The 18,816-nt window shown below is 38.9% G+C and overlaps 2 protein-coding genes and 1 long non-coding RNA gene across 7 annotated transcripts in view; 1 reads left to right on the top strand and 2 right to left on the bottom strand.

Annotated features, from left to right (window-relative positions):
• Window positions 1-5,380, bottom strand: part of galene (potassium two pore domain channel subfamily K member galene) — a 33,227-nt gene extending 27,847 nt beyond the window's left edge. The window contains exons 1-2 of one of the 4 annotated variants that reach the window (XM_087342401.1): window positions 5,139-5,377; window positions 4,653-4,779 (exon numbers count right to left, since the gene is read on the bottom strand). Coding sequence is in view for 1 of the 4 variants with exons in the window: in XM_087342400.1 (XP_087198526.1) it covers window positions 5,139-5,156 (18 nt within the window). In the remaining 3 variants the exon portion in view is untranslated. Of the gene's footprint in view, window positions 1-999; window positions 1,882-1,901; window positions 1,977-4,652; window positions 4,780-5,138 lie in introns of those variants that run through there. The other 3 variants (XM_087342400.1, XM_087342402.1, XM_087342404.1) reach the window with 3 other exon arrangements.
• Window positions 5,381-7,042: 1,662 nt separating this feature from the next.
• Window positions 7,043-8,137, top strand: LOC147874971 (uncharacterized). Its single transcript, XR_015533537.1, has 2 exons — window positions 7,043-7,325; window positions 7,809-8,137. It is a non-coding gene; the product is annotated as an uncharacterized LOC147874971 (long non-coding RNA).
• LOC110838642 (uncharacterized) lies at window positions 8,123-18,313 on the bottom strand. 2 transcript variants are annotated; one of them, XM_087342397.1, is made up of 7 exons: window positions 18,173-18,313; window positions 14,424-14,656; window positions 12,421-12,601; window positions 12,028-12,144; window positions 11,412-11,551; window positions 11,210-11,297; window positions 8,123-9,353 (listed from the first exon to the last, which is right to left on the bottom strand). In XM_087342397.1, the coding sequence occupies exons 2-7, from the start codon at window positions 14,631-14,633 to the stop codon at window positions 9,256-9,258; spliced, it is 834 nt and encodes a 277-aa protein (XP_087198523.1). In that variant the 5' UTR covers window positions 14,634-14,656; window positions 18,173-18,313; the 3' UTR covers window positions 8,123-9,255. The 2 variants fall into 2 exon arrangements, with proteins under 2 accessions (XP_087198523.1, XP_021937702.2); XM_022082010.2 differs by lacking the exon at window positions 8,123-9,353 and having other exon boundaries at window positions 9,402-11,297.
• Window positions 18,314-18,816: the final 503 nt, after the last annotated feature.

Below are 18,816 nucleotides of genomic sequence, written 5' to 3'. Positions count from 1 at the left end.
AAGGGTGGTAGGAATTATACTGGCAGTCAGAAAAATACATCCTTCAAACCAAGGAGGGCTCAAGTGAACGCGGGGTCAGTCCGAAATCATACGTCGTAAATTGTTGATGAAGATGCAACAAATTTTTTTGCACTGAATCCTATGCAAAAATTCGCTGTTACTTGAGAGAAACCAAATAACTGAGCTTCGAACTCATTTTCCCGATACGTAGGCACAAAAATTTAAACTTCTTCGCAGGACGAAGGTCACATGCGACCTTCTCAGGTACTGAAAGTACAGTTTAGTACAGCCCTCACATCCAAACATAACAAGAATTAAAACACTCCTTGGAGTACACATAAATTTCAACGCGCATTCGACGAAAACACCCTTTCAACGTTAACTAAAAATGACCTCACCAAAGCAGATTAAGGTCTTGAGGTCCATGACGTCATTACGCATGCACAGATGATTATGTGTAATGCGGTCATAACATCCAAACAAAAGAATTATAATAATGCCAGGTATCAAAAGCAGAGTGTCTTGTAGGAAATTATTTCGGAAATTTGCTACACTTCCACTTCCAAGCGAATTAATGCTCTCCTTACTATCATTTGTGGTGGAAAAATTTGGACAAATTTCGAATAAATACAGTTATATATGGATAAAGTCGGTATTAATTACGCAGGTTTATTTATTATATGGTTAGGTGCAAACCAACTATAGCAAGTTAAGTACTAATCAACCATAGACAATAGGTGATAATTTTATGACTTGAAAATTCTCAAGCTTTTTGTAAATCTACATGTGAAATTCTGCACTCCCGTTATGACGTGTTCTAAATCCTTGGTTTAGCCCAAAGAATGATCTATAGGACGTGCACAAATTCTATTCATTTGATAAGAAGGTTACTTTCCAATGTCACAATTCATTCATTCCCAATACAACAAAGCATTAAAGTGCATGCATCAAAACAAATGTCAGGTTCACCAAACAATATAAAAAAAACATTTGACTAGCCTTCCATTGTGTCACATATTCAGCTAATCAGACTGGAATGATTCACCACTCACAGCGTCCGTTAACTAAACACTCGACTCGTTCGAAAAACACAACACACGTTGTTTCAGCAGTAACGCGTTTTACTTAAATTAGCATGGCAAACTTATCCAGAACGAGATTACATAGGAACACAGGATATTTTAAGATTGTCATGGTTTTTTTCCTTAGCTTTTGATATTACTTTGAAATAGTGCAGGGCCACTTTCATAAATTAATCGTACCATGTACAATCCTCAACACCGACAACCGCGTTACAGAAATCGATTTACATTCAATAACCATCTACAACTAATCAGGTTTCCTCTGTACTAGCATTTAAATTCAGTAGTTTGAATTAGCTACTAACTATAACACCCACAGCCTTTACCTAGTAATCACATTGCAGTGATTTCTCTTTCGATGGTACATAACCTAATCATTTAAGTCAGCGCCATTGCTTAAACGAATAAACATAATTGTCTCCTTTAATTCGACGTTAAACAGTATAACCTCCAGCAAATCATCATAGCAAGGACTAGCTGTATCGCACTGTGATTCGACATATGCAGTCTTAATCTATGACAACATGGCTGCTCTGTTTATGTATTAAAGAATGTTAGGTTATGTGACGATTTTCAGAAACGGTAAGACAAAACTTACATTGCTACAAATTAACCTAATCACAGTATTTTCTAGTTTTATATTTCAATATCAGGCTTATGTAATTCACGGATGGTAAAAGCACTAGATTCAGAAAACGTGTCACGTGGGCAGCACACTACAGATAAATACGTATGCGACTATAATTTATTATTTGTTTAATCCGAATACAAAATCCATGTTTAAATTTAAAGATTAATTCGATCTGCATCGTCACCTACCGCTGAAATTATTTTAAATTAACACTTCAAACACCCGAACTTTGGCACCAAACTCGCACTGTTTTGCAAACAAACGTCACTGAATTTTCAAATCATAATCGATCAACGATACCGGAAATTCGTTTCATATCGATAATCATAAAAACGTCACATGCTCCTCTACCACACTATAACCGTAACTACCTATGCCATCTATTGATTACGTTGTAAACTTAAGTCTTCTTCAATATTTCTTTCCATTTTATAAACACGTTTGGACAAAACTCTCCAATCTTCCGTCTCTTCACAATTACAATAATTGGCTGAAACATCTTCTTCTAGGTCGTCAGAACCATCTCTTTCTCTTAAATTTCAATTCTAATAACATTCTTCCCACTATAAAACCTGCATATGAAGATGCTATAACCAATAAACATGATAAAATAGTTTTAAAACACAAAACTCTTTTCATCTAGAATATTAATTTTTCAAGAATCATGAAGGAATTACATTATATCTCTTTCAATCAAATGATCACTCCTGTATACAATGTTTACTTATCATTCACCACAACAAACATACAGATCCACAATATATTCATAACTCGCTGTTCGTTCCTTTGATACAGTCAACAAATTAATGGTACACTACCCACAAGCATTAACACAAACGTGTTAACATTAATGTATATTCACTTAGTGTATCTCGGGAATACGTCAGCTGGTATTAACTTGCCGATATTAGGAAAGTGGTTAAAATTCTGGTTACGTTGGATGCGGCAAATCAATTTTGGTCAGCAACATTAAAAAGTGTTCAAACATTTCAGCTCATAAAATTATTCTACTGTCGTACATGACACATGTTACACATTTTCTTAAATACTGTAATAATGCAATGCCCGTTAAATAATTTACACACCATCCTAAAAAGATTGAAAAATGTTTTGAAATGATCATGGCTGGTAGCGATGTGGCCTTTTCTTCTTTGGATACAATATCAAAATTTGGCTCGAGGGACTTGAGGAAACCATACCCAAGTTAGGATAGCTGGTATCCCGACAGATATTCACATAGGGCACCCTTTAATTCAACTGAAGTGTCGTTCTACTGATATCATGTGCTGCTTTCTAAACAGACTGCACTTTGTAACACAAAATGGCTCGATAAATGTGATGTTTCTTCAGGTGCAAACAAGAAATTCAGACTACATAGTACATGATAGATTTAAATCTCAAATATATTCAATAATACACTGAAAGCAAAAAATGACAGAAAACAAGAGGCAGACACAGAAAGACGAGTTATCATTCTGGATCTTCAAATGTCACATTAAAATTGATTTTTTTCTGTCCACCACGATCACAGAAAAAATATAAAAATAAAGCATTTCTTACAATTTCATGCAAAACACTCATTTAAAAGAGACAAAATGGTGTCACGTTTGTCATAAAATTAGCATCTCATGACATAAACCTCAATGGCCACCAGCTGTGTCATTTACCAGATGCCATAATTTCTAATCAAGCCAGCTTTAGTTACTGATTAATACTAACAATATTTGTTCTAGTGGAATCGGCCAGTCATCTGAATAATTTTCTTCCTTAGAGATCACCATCACCTTCTCTGTATTCCAAACAGAATTTCCCCACATTGCTGATGCTACTTGAAAGTTGAGAAACTGCACTAGTATCATCGTGTCTACATTTTATAATACAGTTCCAGAAGATCAGTAATAGAATAAACTTGCATTTCAAACCAATTTCAACCAATGTCGCTGTTATAATACCTTTTAACCTGCAGCCAAACCAGATGAATGGGATTAAATGGCAGTGGTGTAGTGGTAGTTACACAACACTGTGCCCACATTATTCAATAAGTCAATCATATGTTCAGTATTATTACTAGACTGACTATCTTCATAAAATGAAAATAATTAAATATTCCTCATACTAACATTTATTCAGCAAATTAATCACACTCTAAGGTACAATTACAAAAACAAATGATTCTACAGGGAGCACATTCCACAGCACAGTGCTGAATGAAGCAGAGGACAACCCTAACCTATACAGTTGGAATAATCTGTTCAGAAGTGAACTACTCTTAATAAGATTCACTTATATGGGAGTTTCTTTGTTTAAAATCAGTTTATACTGACATTATATGCAAATGTAAATAAATCTTGCTTTGGTGGAGGCTGGCATGAAATTGTTAAACATCAAGAGTATCACAAAATCCACTCCGCTGACTGCATCCCGCATCCATAAGATAACCCTATGCACCGACTGCCTGGTAACAGGCCTGAATCCATATACTACTGCTCTGTCCATCATTATATCACCAATAAATGGTGCCCAACCACCCATTTCAAGTTCTCATTTAAATGTCGGACAAATCTGACAAGAATATAACTTCACGACAACATTAGAGTGGTAAAGTTCAGTGAAATACATTTCAAACAAAACAACCATGCAGTTTGCTAAGTAAAATGGTTATAAAACTATTTTACTTCCTATTTTATGCATCACATTCATCAACAATTCATAGCGGAACCTTTAATGTCAGAAAGCAAATGGATTCCTTGTTGCAAGATTTATAAAATTCTGGCCCTAATGTACAGACATGAGAAGCAGGTGACTGGAATTCATTTCAGAGGACAAAATAGCAACACTTCTGCAATGGAACAGAGGGTCAATCTGTTATCACAATAGCACATGAAAATAATTTTACCTAAATTCAAAGTACAGTAGTGAACAAAACAACAAGTGCAAACCTTGGCTCTGCATGGAGAGAAGTGGTAGGGTTCTGTGTTCCAGCCAACCCCCCTCACCCACCAGGCAAATGTCACATAGCTTCTGTAACTTTTCTACCACTTCTAGGTGAACCAGCCCTAATAGGATCTGCAAATAAAATGCATATCAAGTGCAGTCAGACATAAAGGGGCCATTTATTCAATTCTATTTGATTCTGTCACTATAGTCTTATACTTGGATCACACACACAGGACTTCTGTAGCACGTGTATGAAATATAATGAAGTATTCTTTCTAAAGGATTGTCACACTTCAAAAGTGATCAAAGATTTAATTTTACTGTCATATAATGTTCATGTCCGATACTGTGGACAAGCAGCATCGTTTTTATATGCTCCAACCTTGCTGAATGTAGTTTATAACCACTGCATGTGAGTTTAAAACTGCCATTTACAGTATTTACGTAAATACAATAAAGTTCTAAGAATACAATACAGAACTTCCTACCTTTCCTTTCGTTGTCATAATTTGACATTCCCAACAGGATCACCTGCAAAATTCAAAATTTCACCTTTCAAATCGCACATCGATTCAAACAACACTGACGTCATTACCCCTTCCTAGAATTCCGCTGAGTACTTTCAGATAGTCTAATCCATCCCGACTCCAGAACGAACTTTCTCCCAACCCAGAGAGCGGTAGCAGGATCCGTGTTGAGAGAAACTCGTGTCACCAAATGGCGGATGAAAATTGAAATAAACTTCACATGACGTCAGGTTACGATCATAATGAATTTAAATATTTGTGCATACTGTTTTAAGAATTTTTGTTTTGTTCGATTGTACCAATATTGGGATACGATGTGACCTGAATTGAAAGGAAACGTTTCTGAAAGGAATACACTGCATTTCACAAGCTCTGCCGAACGACGCACGAACTAATCATTAATGCTGAGGATCATACTCTTCCTGCCATCTACCGGTGACACCGCAAGACAACTGAAGCCACAATGTAGATCGATTATCGACGCTTAAAACAAGCGGGATTATTTCAAAACACACTTCTGCTATCAAAACATAAGAGTAGATTAATCCACGTAAGTTTTAATGTTTTCCTGTTTACTCACGTAAATAGACGTTATCAGTGGCCCAAACATGACATCATTTTTTCTTTATTTGGCTATATGGACTGAACAATGAACTGTATGGAACAAAATTCTTCTTGAGAAGCTACCAGTCGCCCAGCTAAGGAAGAATTTACCCAACCCAATGTATGGTACTCGAAGGTTCATAACCAGGTCCCTATGCTGAAACACAAAATTACAGTGCCCACCCTATTAACTTAAGATCCATTTTATATTATCCTTCCATCTATGCCTATGTCTTCCAATTAGCCTCTTTCCTAAATATTTTGTTCATCTATTTTAATAAGGAAATACTGCAGAGTCTTTAGACCTATCTGCCCTTAGCTTGAAGCTTGCGTGGGCTACGTACAGTAGATATTCTAGAAGTTTCTTGCAAAAAATACGTCTACGAAGTGTGTCTCTAGCAAAAGACACATTCTTATAGACCGTGGGCTACGAAACTTAATATACGGATTCCAAAAGTTACAGGCTTGTAGTTTATTACAGGAAATAACAGAGAAATGAGGTTTATTGTTTTTTTATAAGGCATCAGCGTCCTACTTTGTTTTCACGTTGCTTAAGATCAAAGGTTCTCATGGCGGGTGGGCTTCGTGAAGATGGCAACGTGTAGGAGAAACATGGCGAAACGCGAGTAAGTAAAAAAAAAACGGAGAAAATTACATGACAAGGAGCATTATAATGTATTTAATATTATTAAGGTAGTTATATCAGGCAGGACATGTAGCACGGAGGCAGAACTCTACGAGTTAGTTCATATTGGTCGAATATAAACACAAATTTACATGAAGCAAACAGAATTTTATAAATGTTCTCATAAGACGGTCCAACCCACAAAACAACTGGTACATGGTTAAAAAGTGAATGCCTTCCGGGTTGTTGTGGCGTATGGTCTGGTATAATATTACCGACGTTTCAGAGGTGAGGTCGTCCATAACAAAGGCACGAAGAATCATCGGTAAACGTCCATCAGACTACACGGCCCAGAACACAATTGACATTAAAAGGTAAAATTTGCTTAGTAAATGGTACATTGATTGTCCTGAGGATCTGTTACGTTTAAGTGGAAGAATTTGGCTTATATTCTGAGTGTAGGCATTAATATTATTCCTACGCTTATTTCTTAGTCATTTTTTATAAACTAAATAGAGCCAGTCCGCCACCGATGCTTCTGTACGTAAGGCGGACACTTCCAAACTACTCGTTGCCTCTGACCTTATTGCCATCCAGAGGAAAATGAACAAATATGGCGTCCAAGAGATCGCAGAAAAACGCTGTGATACGTACGTCCACCCTAAAGAAATATTCGCTGATTAGAGGGGTGACACTGGATTGGCTGTCATATTCTTTCGGGAGTATATAAGGCACACGAGGGGCTCAGGACTCATCAGGTGGACTGACTGCCAACAACGCGATCGTAAACTGTTTCCTTACGCAATGAAGTGTTTTGGTCACGTACGAATCATATGCATCTTGCTGCTTGTTTGCATTCAGCCGTTTCTACCCGGACAATTGAACAGAATATCACGAGTGGATCATCACGAAAATTACAGGTGCATTAGTCATAGTATCTGTATCACTATTAATAATATTGAAACTTATTAAATTAATGTAATTTTAGACGTAATTTGTATAATGCTTCGGAGTGAAATTTTGCCTCCTACCTCAAGGGATGAACACGAATTAAGGGTGTTCAAGAACAGGGTGCTGAGTGGAGTATCTGGATGTGAGAGGGCGGATGTATATTTAAACACGTATTATCAGGGTAATCAATTCATGGAAAGATGATCGACTTAAATAACGCATTTTTGTCAGTGAAATTTAAAGGTAGAAAGAGTTCCCATGCTAGACCTAGTCATAGATGGAAAGAAAACGTTGAAATGGTGTAGGCCTATAATAGTGTGGATTAGATTCATTTTAAATCAAGGTAGCATCTTGTAACGAGGGTAATGTATCTTGTCGGACTCCATGAAATGTTGCCAGCCTGATAATTTTCATAATTTTGTGCTGAACATATTTTATTCTGCCCCCCGCAGGGCCCCGACCCCACACACTCGACCCGTAGACTTCCGGTCAACGACGACGTCACTGGTAATCGCCAAAACAAAAGAAGGGAGCGGCCGAATCTAGCGCAACCAGCAAAGACTCGCCTACTCCAAGAGGACAGATACTAAGTCGTCAATATCGGTTTGCTCCGATCTGCACTTATTTTTTTATTTATTTTAATGCGCCCACAGATTCACGTTTGACCTTGTTTTAAATTTAGTCTCTGGAGCCTTTAAAATGTCATTCTCGTGGAAGGAATTAAGAAAGGAAATGTACACACTTTGGTTAAAACGAAACAAATAAATTTGTAGACATTCTACTTTCCTTTACTTTTATGTAAAATTAGTTACAATCGACTATTTATAGTAGTGTCTTTGAATCAGATAAATAACTTCTTTTCTATTGAATGTCTATAACCGAAGCAGACATTCAGTCATCTTTTACATTTTAAAACAAAGCCGTCCGTCGATTGTGGCCTTGTCAAGTTGTCTTATTGTTGTCCACCAACGTTCGTGTATAAGTTTGCATTACTGTGTCAAGTATCACTACCAACGCTGAGGTTTAGTTCGATTTAGTCACGACGTGGTGATGCTTTGGTTTGTTTAGTCTGGTAACGAGAACAAAGAAAGAAGCAGAGACAATTTTAAACCCATCAGTCAGTGAGTGTGAGAAAGTCAAACAAGCGATCAACTCCTGCGCGCCGAGCCAACTCACAGTCACAAAAAACCGTATAATTTTTACAACGTTTTTCACGAGCACTGAGCGATGTTTTACGATAAATATTTCGTATCCGTTCAGAAGCGTGAAAGAAGTTGTTTATATGCGTATATTGTTCTGTTATTCAAATAATACGAGATTTGACTCAACAATGTGAAAATTACTGAAATTATACGAAGTTAACAATGACCTGAATCATTGAATTCGAAAATGTTTGAAGCCAAGAGTCTTAACAATGAAATAAAGCGAACGTTTTCAAGTGAATTTCATCCACATTGTTGAAGATAAAGGGATACAATTTCGCGTACTGTCTGCGGCATTATTAATTTTTCTTTCTGTGATTCTGGACGACGACCCGCGGGAATTCAAAGGTTGCCAACATCTGCGTCAAGGTTTTCGGCCGATGTGGGAACACTACAGCGCCTCTACATTCTGTTTCCTTAGACTTTATTTTCGTTTCACAACCGCAAATAGCAGCGAATTAATTACCACTCTAAATCCGTATTTATATGACATCGCTGTACCATTATGCAAAGTTCCTTAAATAGACGTTTCGTGACACAATTTAAAGAAAAATAAAATTGTAGCCTGGTAGAAGTTAACTGACGTTTTGGAAGTGCTTACCGCCTCCATTGTCTGATCGATGAGCGTCGTTTTAGTGGATGCAGTAAGAACCTCTGAAACGTCGATTAAAATTTACCAGACTACACAATGTCACAATCAAAATATCGGCTGTATGAACGTACATCGCCTCTCTTGTTTGGACAACCCTCGCCTCTTGTGGGATGAATAATTTTTCGGCTGATGAACGACGTTTTCTGAAATGAAGAGGTTTAGACGTCTGCGAAAATATTGTCAAGAGAACAGACATGGGAATGTAATATTTTATTAGAGCAAACGCTAAACAATTCAAAATATTTCAGCGAATTATCATAAATGCTTAATACCTCAAGTGCCCTTGATGTAAAAAACAAAAACAACAAAGATATGAAATTACAGAGACACTGAGTCATTAATGTCATGTGTTAAAAGAATGCAGCCTTTCCAATAAACAAGATTAAGCTCTGTAATTTTCATTTACGAAATCCCATCTATTGCCTCTAACCCCAGCCCCCCACAGAGCCCAACAAACTTGGAGAGAGACAATGGCGGTAGGAGGACGACGGGCAACCTGCGATACACGCTGAGGTCACTAGCACTCAGCTCTCGCGGAGACAGGAGTTTCCGTCTGTGAGGAAAGCAATCTACACACAGATCTCAACCGGACCTAACCCAGAACTCTCCGAATAAAAATCCACATTCTTACCTACCCCAGTTATCACCACGTCCCATTAGGAAACCCCCCCCCCAAAAAAAAATATTTTTCCCAGATCTTTGTCAAATAACTTGGTTTGGAATTGGATTCAGAATTGGATCTCGCCGTTTGACGATTAAAAATAACCAAAATTTGTTTTTGTTTTTAATTTTTTTTAAATTTTAGTGGTTTATCTGTTCTTTTGTATGGGTGACTTTTACACGAACGAAATAACACAGATTGAAGGCGTGAGGAGATTATTTGGACTTAGGACGGCACGACACTTAAGTTTTAAAATGTGGCTTAAAAGTTTCCAACAGGCGATACCAAAAGTTAAAGGTTAAATCACATTGTCTGATTTATTATTTATTGTGCACGTCCACACTGCACTGATCTACATGAAACCCACGTTTTCGGTAACCTTTCAAAGGTTCGTTCAACTTACGTTTTCAACAAATTCTAGAAAGGGTTCCTCCACGCGCTCACGATGATTTCCCATGATACCAACTACAACAAACACGGCGCAAAAATTCGTATAAAGTTTCGCACCATTCAGTGATGCCAACATAGAACGAAAATTACCAATTAACACGATTCTCCATTGAAGTATTAGCGGTCCGTTGTTAGTTTACATGACGACGTGTCAAATCCATGCAGATTACATGGCGTCGGCTAGGACGATGATTATGAACCATGCATTGAGAAAGATAGAAAGTATATTTCAAGGTATTACACCAGAATTTGTCTGAAGGAACAGAGTAAAATCACGAAAACCAAAGCCGTAGAGCTAGAAACGGGACTATAAATACAAATCAGGAGTACCAACCACTCAACACACGCCGGTGTCTGGATTTTACTTGAATCGTCGTGAACACATCACCACATCACGATAGATAAGAAGGTTAATATTCCGTATTACAGGGGGTTTACATATTTTTGGGGGCAACCTGTATATTGATTGTTTCCAAATATCGAGCTCAGAAGTTGCAGCTGTGGCAAAGTGTTTTTCCTCAGCCATCACTAAGCATAATTTGTCGTGAAATGCGAAACATTTGCTGGGCTTAGGTTGGTTTTAGACATGAGTTGTGGGGTGAGGCGTGGAAAACCGATAACATTTCTTGAAGAATCAGAATTTTGCCATTTCGGGGGCGAATGCTTCCAGCAGTAACCCCTTGTACGCTTCTAAGTCAACCTTTTCGACTACAGAAACGTTCGGTTCTAACCCCGAAGTATTTAAGTGGTCCACCACCATAGCGCCTCTGGTGTTGAGACCATGAAGCTCTACCGACGCGTAGACTTGTTTGATCTGAACTGCGTCCTTGGGCAGGAACAAAATGGCTGCTGCCAATGGATCGCACTGGATCCAGACTCCGTCCTTACCCTTTCTCTCCAGAGAGTCGCGTTCAACCGCGTTCATCAGCCGAGCCTGTGGGCTCTGAATGGCTCCCAGAACATTCCTCCTCCATTCCTACGAACAAAGTATAGTGGTAACTATATATACCACCTGATTTAACATTTATCTAGCCCACACAGTGCATTTATTGGTTTTGTACGATTCTCAGACCAAACCCAGGGTACTTACACACGGAATTCTGCCGTTTTTATACGCGGCCTCCCAAGGAAATATCGAAATTGGACACTTCATGTTGTGTAACACGACATAAGCCGCCTCTGGATCACAAAAGAAGTTGAACTCAGCGGCAGCTGTTGTGTTCCCTACCCCTGGAATGAAGCCAACAGTACATGTATCAAGTACTAAAGGTACTTCAGACTCTCTTAGATTTCATAAACTTGTTTCAGATACGTAGCACGCATGGGAGACGTGATAAATACATACTTAGCCGGTAACCCTGCAAAAAAAAAAATCCACCACTTCGGAGACGTATCGCAGACAGGAGAACAATATTAAAATGAATCTTAAAAATACAAAGTCAATCGAAGAATTTATAATGTCCGTCTTCATTCCATGATGTCTTGGTTCATCAAACGAGACGGCAAAGGATATACTAACCAATCAAATAACATTCCGCGCGGCGGTGTTTACTCCATTGTTACAATACACGCTGCTCATAACGTGAGTGTCATTTGGCTGGCAGCACTAAACACAGCATTCACAGTAGGGTCTTAATAACCTCCCTCAGCCATTTACGAAGCAATAAATTACATATTTATTTCGTTATACAGGGAAAATGACTTACCTTCCGTATTTCCACCCATGATAAACACCTCTTTGATATTTCCGCAGAAACTTGGATCCATTCTTATCGCTAGGGCAATGTTCGTAAGTGGTCCAAGACACAACAGTGTCACTGCACCTGTGACAGAATGCATTAATCCACGTGAGATAAAAGGAAGTTTAATATAAACCATCGTCTTGCATCCAATATAAAGAATATATCGCGTTATCTTATCGAATTTTACTTCGAACGACTCCAAAAAACATTTACGTTTTTGAATTCTCACGATGGATTGTGACATATTCACGTTTCTTCCATAACTGGACAAGAAAAAAAAGCGACTCATCGTTTATCCGAGATATGGCCGTCTTCTGGGTTGTAGCCCCGTGTTATGTACACAAATTATGACTGTACCTGGGTTCTCCGACGCGATCCGGGTGAGGAAGTTGACTGCGTGTTCCTTCTGCAGCGTTGTGTCATCCACGACCGGAGAGTCCAGGAATTTCGCGTTCCCAAAGCCGTCAGACCCGTGGATATTTTCCGCCCGCAGTGACGTCTTCACAAGAGAATCAGAGGCCCCACGGAACACTGGAATCTGTGCACACGGTTTTAGTCAGATGATAATATTAAAACGGATCTTTAGATGTGGTCTTACAAATGCCTTCACTATCTAGTATTGGTGTTGATTGTTGGATTTCCATTAGAAGAGAATTATAAATGTATTTATATATTTATTTATTTATTTGCAATTTACTTAACGACACTCTTAGCAGCTGAGACTACATAGCGTCGAATAATTGGATGATTAGTGAATAATGAACCGGATGAAGTTTGGAAGGAGAGGCTAAAGGCCTAATTTAAGTCACAGAAGAAAACTGCATAAACCGATTATACTCGTCAGCATGTGTTATTAGGGTGTATAAATAAAGCAGGATAAGATGGACGGGGCATGTAGCGCGCATGGGAGCCATCAGAAATGCGTACAACTTTCTTTCTTGAACGCCTGAAGGGAAGTGACCGCTTGGAAACCTGGATATAGGTGGGAGAATAATACTAAAATGGATCTTTGGGAAATGTGGTTGGAGCGTGTGAAATGGATTTATCTGGCTCAGGATACGAACCATTAGGGGTTCTTGTGAACACGGCAATTGAACCTTCGGGTTCTATAAAATGCAGAGAACTTCTAACCATGCTTACTTACAGCAACGCCTTCGAAAAGTGTTTATGTAGCCAGCTTCGCAGCGAAGTCGGAGAAGTAGTCGCACTATCACGGCGATTCCGCAAACTCGAAGGCATTTGTGCTTCAGTCTCCGACTGAAAGCAGTTCTTATTGCGGTCTTCAGTTTTACTTACGAAAGGCAAGAATTTTTTTTCGACAGAAAAAATAAACAGTAGAGATATTACACGATGCAGAAGCATTAAATTATTCTCCTTTATAATTATCTATACTACACACCCCAAAGTATCATAAGTGGTGATAGATCACTTGGCAGACGCAAATTTAGAGGAAGGATAATATTAAAATGAATCTTAAAAATACATTGATTGGATTCAGTTAGCTCATGGCAGATTGGAGTTAAGATGTATTTCATCAGAGGCTGGGCATTTCTTGGCGAGGTCAGTAACTGCTGTACTGGAAATTCTAAAATATGTCGAATTTCCTTCGAGTCTTAACAAGTAGAAGCTCGGCTCTTTAAGAATACTTCCAGACATCTGATACACAAAAGAATACAGGCAGCGTACTTAAATGTCGGTTCACCCGTGACTCGAGTGGGATTAGACAGGCGGTGGGCATCAGCTGTCGACCTACGTAAGGCTCAGCGCTGAGGACTGGCAATATGAAATAAATCTGTGGACGTGACTTTTAAATTGCGACCCTGAAGTCCGTCCGCTGGAGAATCCTTGAAATTTCTCACGGGGCCCGCAATGACAAAATTTCGACATCACTTAATTAGGTTCTAGCTGTTGTACTTACAAACAGACTTTGATATTGACATTTAAGCTAGACGAATAAATAACCCACTTATTTACCAAATAAGCGACAAAGAGATAACTAACATTTCTGTGACGAAAGTAAACGTAACAAAATATATCAACTTAATGTCACAGTTACGCCATTATTCAAAACTTTTTTCCGACATTTTGATGTTCTGGTGTGTAAATATGAAATGGCAAAAAAACGTTAAACTTTGCGAGCGTAAAACCCCGTTGGAATTTAATAAGAATTATTCTTTTAATGTTATCCCTCGTCCTCCCATTCATCTGTAAGTCTTGTCGTCACATCTCACCCCATTTCTGACTTTGCTTTTACCCTTCTGTCAAAACAACAACCGCGTAGTTCGCGCTACGTATTACGTCATTTAGCCGAGACGCGCTGACATTCAGATGTAGCGCGGAAAATCTACAAGCATACTCACGTCTCGCCTTCCCATGGTGCTTAGCGTCTTCAGGGTGTTGGAACACACGCTCTCCAGCGTCGTGTTGCCGTGCACACACGTCACACCCCAGATGTTCGCCTGTCCCTTCTTCTCTGCCGCGCAGCACATTATGAGTGCCGTTGCATCGTCCAAGCCGACGTCTGTGTCGATAATGAGGTTAGCTACCTTTTTACACTGCGCCACGGCCATGCTCGTATGTCACACTGCGAGCCCTTGCAACAGAATGGCATTCGGGATTATAAAAGACTTCAAAATATAACTGAAAAGCGAATATAAACATCTGTACCTTCACATCCTTAAATTTAACACCACAAAGAACTGTCTTAAATAAATGGGGTTAAGTTACCTTTATTTCCACAACGTAACATGAGCCTGTAAACCTAAAAAAAAACCTATTTGACAGAACCTGACATAAATCAAAGTACAATATTAAAAGGAAATTTGATGGAATTATCCTCTTTCAGCTAGCTGGTGATGTGGTCCAGCACCAAGTTCTTTTGGCCATCGTATGGAAACTTCGTGGGGGGGGGGAGTTCGTTGAAAGCTGAAATACGCGCCTGTAGGTAATGAGTGCAGGCGCTAAATTGTGAGAACGCATGGACGCCATGATGGAATTATTACCAACGAAGTGAATGTGACTTGTAACGTCATGACATTCATAAGAGGTTTAATGAGAACTCATACATCGCATGAAAGGTCTTAATAATACACGTCCCTTTGTCTAGTCTAAGGAACACGTGATAAATGTTTCACAGAGCTATTTTTAATTGACGCCTTGTTTAAACTTCTGCTTTATGACCTTATAGAGGCAAGTACTGTGTCCACACACAAAAAAACAACAACAAATTTTGACTTTCATGTCAACGCTGGAGTAAAAGGTGACGTCACTAAGCAGATCTCGCTAACTTTCATCTGAGTGTAAGTGACTTCTGCAAACGATTTTTTGTGTGTGTGTGTTTCGTGATGAGACTGGAAACGTGTTCTTGGCCCAGTTAGACTTGAAGCGACCCAGACGGAACAAATCCGTACATTAGATTATGTTTATACATAAATAATAAATACAGACCGGATGATAACTAATTATTAGTCGAAACATGTCAAAAACATACGTTTCAAAATAATGTAGAATATGTGAAAATAACGTAAGTTGTGTGTTAAGTGAAGGTATATCACTAAAAAGAAATAATTTTTAGACCTATCGCGATGATTTTTAAGTAGCCACGCCTTAATTTCAGCAGAAGAACCGACGGAAAATGATAAATCTCGGAAATCACTAGATCATAAATCCGGAATAACGAATAGAGTATCGAACAGCGGTCTTCGATGCGGAAGACCTATGTACATACGCATCATAAGAATTAAACACGCCTTCGTATTATCTTTTGGTTATTTGAAAATGCACTGTGAACCGGTTCAAAGTACAGTCCCATCTCGTAATGCGAACGACGCTCAGCTGAGCGTCTACGATTTCTCTCAGATCTTATACGAAATGCCACGGTCGAGTGTGTCAGACGACGACTGCCGAATGTCGCCGATTACATCCGCTCGAACGGAACCTAATTTCATGCCGAACAGGCATCGCTCGTCGTCTGCCCCTTCACTTTTTGCTACCATTTGAAATAACCACGAGATAAAGAACGTGCTTCACTGAGATGCCGGTGGTCTTGCCTGATCATTCAGTACAAGTATAGGGTACGGACACTGAAGACAACTCTGTAAGGGGGCAATCATTGACCCACCACACGTACCAAGAGCGACTGGTAATAGCACCCAACACCCTGTTTAGAAAATTGCAATTATTCGTTTTCCTGTCTCAACTCGGTTATTCTTCACGCACGTAAATGCTTCAATATGCTCCTGGCATTTTACGTGTTTGCTCCGCCGCCAACTCAGAAATTTATTGCATGTTTGAACTAGCCAGCCAAGTTATCCGCGAAGCAACAGACGCCTAATTAAAAGTCATTTCTCGTCTTTCCTTCTTCTGTCTCGTTATGACCCGCTAACACGTCAGCACTCAGGGCCCTGTTTGCCTTTTCTCTCGCCTTGCTCCATACTGCACGCAGTTAAACACCTCCAGAAGCCCAAGTTTTAAGTTCGGTTCATGATGGAATCTGTTCAAATACCTAATCATTATGATATTGACCCCTTAAAGCTCATTTAAACTGTATTCAAGAATTCAGTCCGTACCGCGAAGAAAACACAGGACCTCACTGTTATATAGCTCAACTGGTTAACCCTTTGAAACCGCAATTCGTCTAAATAATAATTTAAGAATTCAGTCCGTACCGCGAAGAAAACACAGCACTTCACCATTACGAAGATCAACTGGTTAACGCTGGTTAAGGAAATAATCGCTGTTTATTCTGAGAATCATATACGAAACACGTAAGTACAAAATGAAGAGTTATTATAGATTGTTACAGAAGTTGGTAAATATACTTACCACTCTGGTATAAATAAAAAGGTAAGGGCACAGAGTAGAGTTCTGAGAAGAATATTCATACCTTCGAAGAAGTAACAGGACGACAGAGAAACACACACAATTAAGTGCTTCATAATTTGGATAATTTCTTCGCCATTTATTATCAGGGTGATGATGGCAAGTGGAAAAGTGCGGACAGGTCGTGCAGGAAAATAGGAAATGCGAAGAAATTTAATCAAACTATTCGATAAACCTAAACGTAGATGGAAGGACAATATTTAAAATGCGTCTTCAACAAGGTGTAAGGACGTGGATTGGATTAAACTGGAACATCATAACAGCCAGCGGCGATATCTTGTGAAGACGGTGAATGGACCTTCGGGTTCCATAAAAGGCGACGAATTTCTTGACCACGTGAGCGAATATTAGCTTATCAAGAATATGACTTAATGATTAAGTTCGAAACAGCATTATTAACGCAGTTTCTCAACCGGGGCTTCGAAATTTGTTCCTAACGAGCCCGCGAATTGAGACAATTTTACTTTTATTTATTTTTACGCTGTATTGATGTTTAGATCTTAATCGCATTTGTTTACGTCAGAACAAAAACACGGACAGAAAATTATACATTCTATTCATATTATAGTTAGACAAAATTCTATTTTATCCAAATTTTGGAAAGAGGTTCCTGTCATCACGGAAATTTTTAAAACACTGTGTTCATAAGACCTAACCTGTAGAAGCTGTAAGCAAGGGAAATATTTCTGTCTTTGCTAGGTTCTCGTAAAATCTTCCGTTATCTACGTCCAGCACGCAATCTTATCTGCACGAGAGTTCAAATCTCACTGATAACAAGGACAATTATGTAAGTCCAGTGGGACAGAACTATGCTACAGGCGCGTGTGCTGCCTCCATCTTCAGGGCAACGAAGGAGGCATCAAGCATCTCTGAAACGTAGGTCAACGGCGCAACAACCTAGAGAGGCTGGAGAAACAAATAATGTACACAAAATTTTGATGTGGAAATCTCTTAGAAAATATTCGTTTTTTTAAAAAAAAACAAGAAGGTAATAGTATATTAATCTCAAGCAGGCAGATTTTTAAGATACAAAATAGCTAAAAATTACTCTTAATCATGCTCGCTGTCAGACTTTTACTTAGTTACGAAACAGGGAAAGGTCACGACTTGCGAACAGGCGCCTGATACAGACCAACCTTTTGCCACTGTAAAAGAAATATATATCACGTGCAAACCCTGACGAATATTGATTGCAGTTTGACAGAAGACGTGTGTGATCATACTTTACCTGTTCCCTGACGTTTGACCCCTCGGAATGTTTTCCGTCTGGCCGCAAAACGGAAGTCGCCGAAGGACTAACTCACTAGCACCGCGGAAGAGACAGCACTGAGACGCATAACGAGACGCAAGTCGGCAGCGGGAGGGAACACGAGCTAATCGCCCAGATAAGAAAGAAAATAATCTCGTGTCCCACCTGCGGCGACCTTGACAGGCAAGATTAAGTTACGTAAATACTAGACGAAATAAAGCCAGCTCCAATGGATTAATATCGCTGTCAGCAGAGAAAAGAAATGATAATCTGCTAACATAGCAGCTGAGTTTAATTAAAATCGCCAGAAAAACGAATAGAAATTGACAATTCCGGGTTAAAAGGGGCGACCAACTTCAATACGTAAGCACTACAGACACTTTGCAGCCTTACTTCAAAAAAACAAAAAAACAAACATGATTTGTGCCAACTCTCATGAAACTACTCTTCGTTTCCTTAAACTTTTTACGACGTGGTACATATTGTTACCACTAAGCTTTAAAGGGTTATGAATCCAGGCCACACGTTTCTACACAATTTCCTTTTTACTGATTTTAATATTATCCTCCCATCAACACCATTATGTTGACAGATTTATTGCTAAGGTTTATTTTAAATTTAAC

The sequence above is a fragment of the Zootermopsis nevadensis genome, unplaced genomic scaffold (genome assembly GCF_977971745.1).
Source record: "Zootermopsis nevadensis isolate Lab colony 2312 unplaced genomic scaffold, Znev_1.0 Znev_ptg000003l, whole genome shotgun sequence".
In the NCBI taxonomy this organism is placed as follows: Eukaryota; Metazoa; Arthropoda; class Insecta; order Blattodea; family Termopsidae; genus Zootermopsis; species Zootermopsis nevadensis.
This window is presented reverse-complemented; position numbering and strand designations above follow the sequence as displayed.

Excerpts from the sequence above, each read along its gene's own strand:
- LOC110838642 (XM_022082010.2), bottom strand. The coding sequence starts at position 14,633 with ATGGCCGTGGCGCAGTGTAAAAAGGTAGCTAACCTCATTATCGACACA. Across the intron at positions 12,145-12,420 it reads GATCGCGTCGGAGAACCCAG|GTGCAGTGACACTGTTGTGT; the intron begins GTACAGTCATAA and ends ATTCTGTCACAG. Across the intron at positions 11,552-12,027 it reads CATGGGTGGAAATACGGAAG|GGGTAGGGAACACAACAGCT; the intron begins GTAAGTCATTTT and ends GCTTCATTCCAG.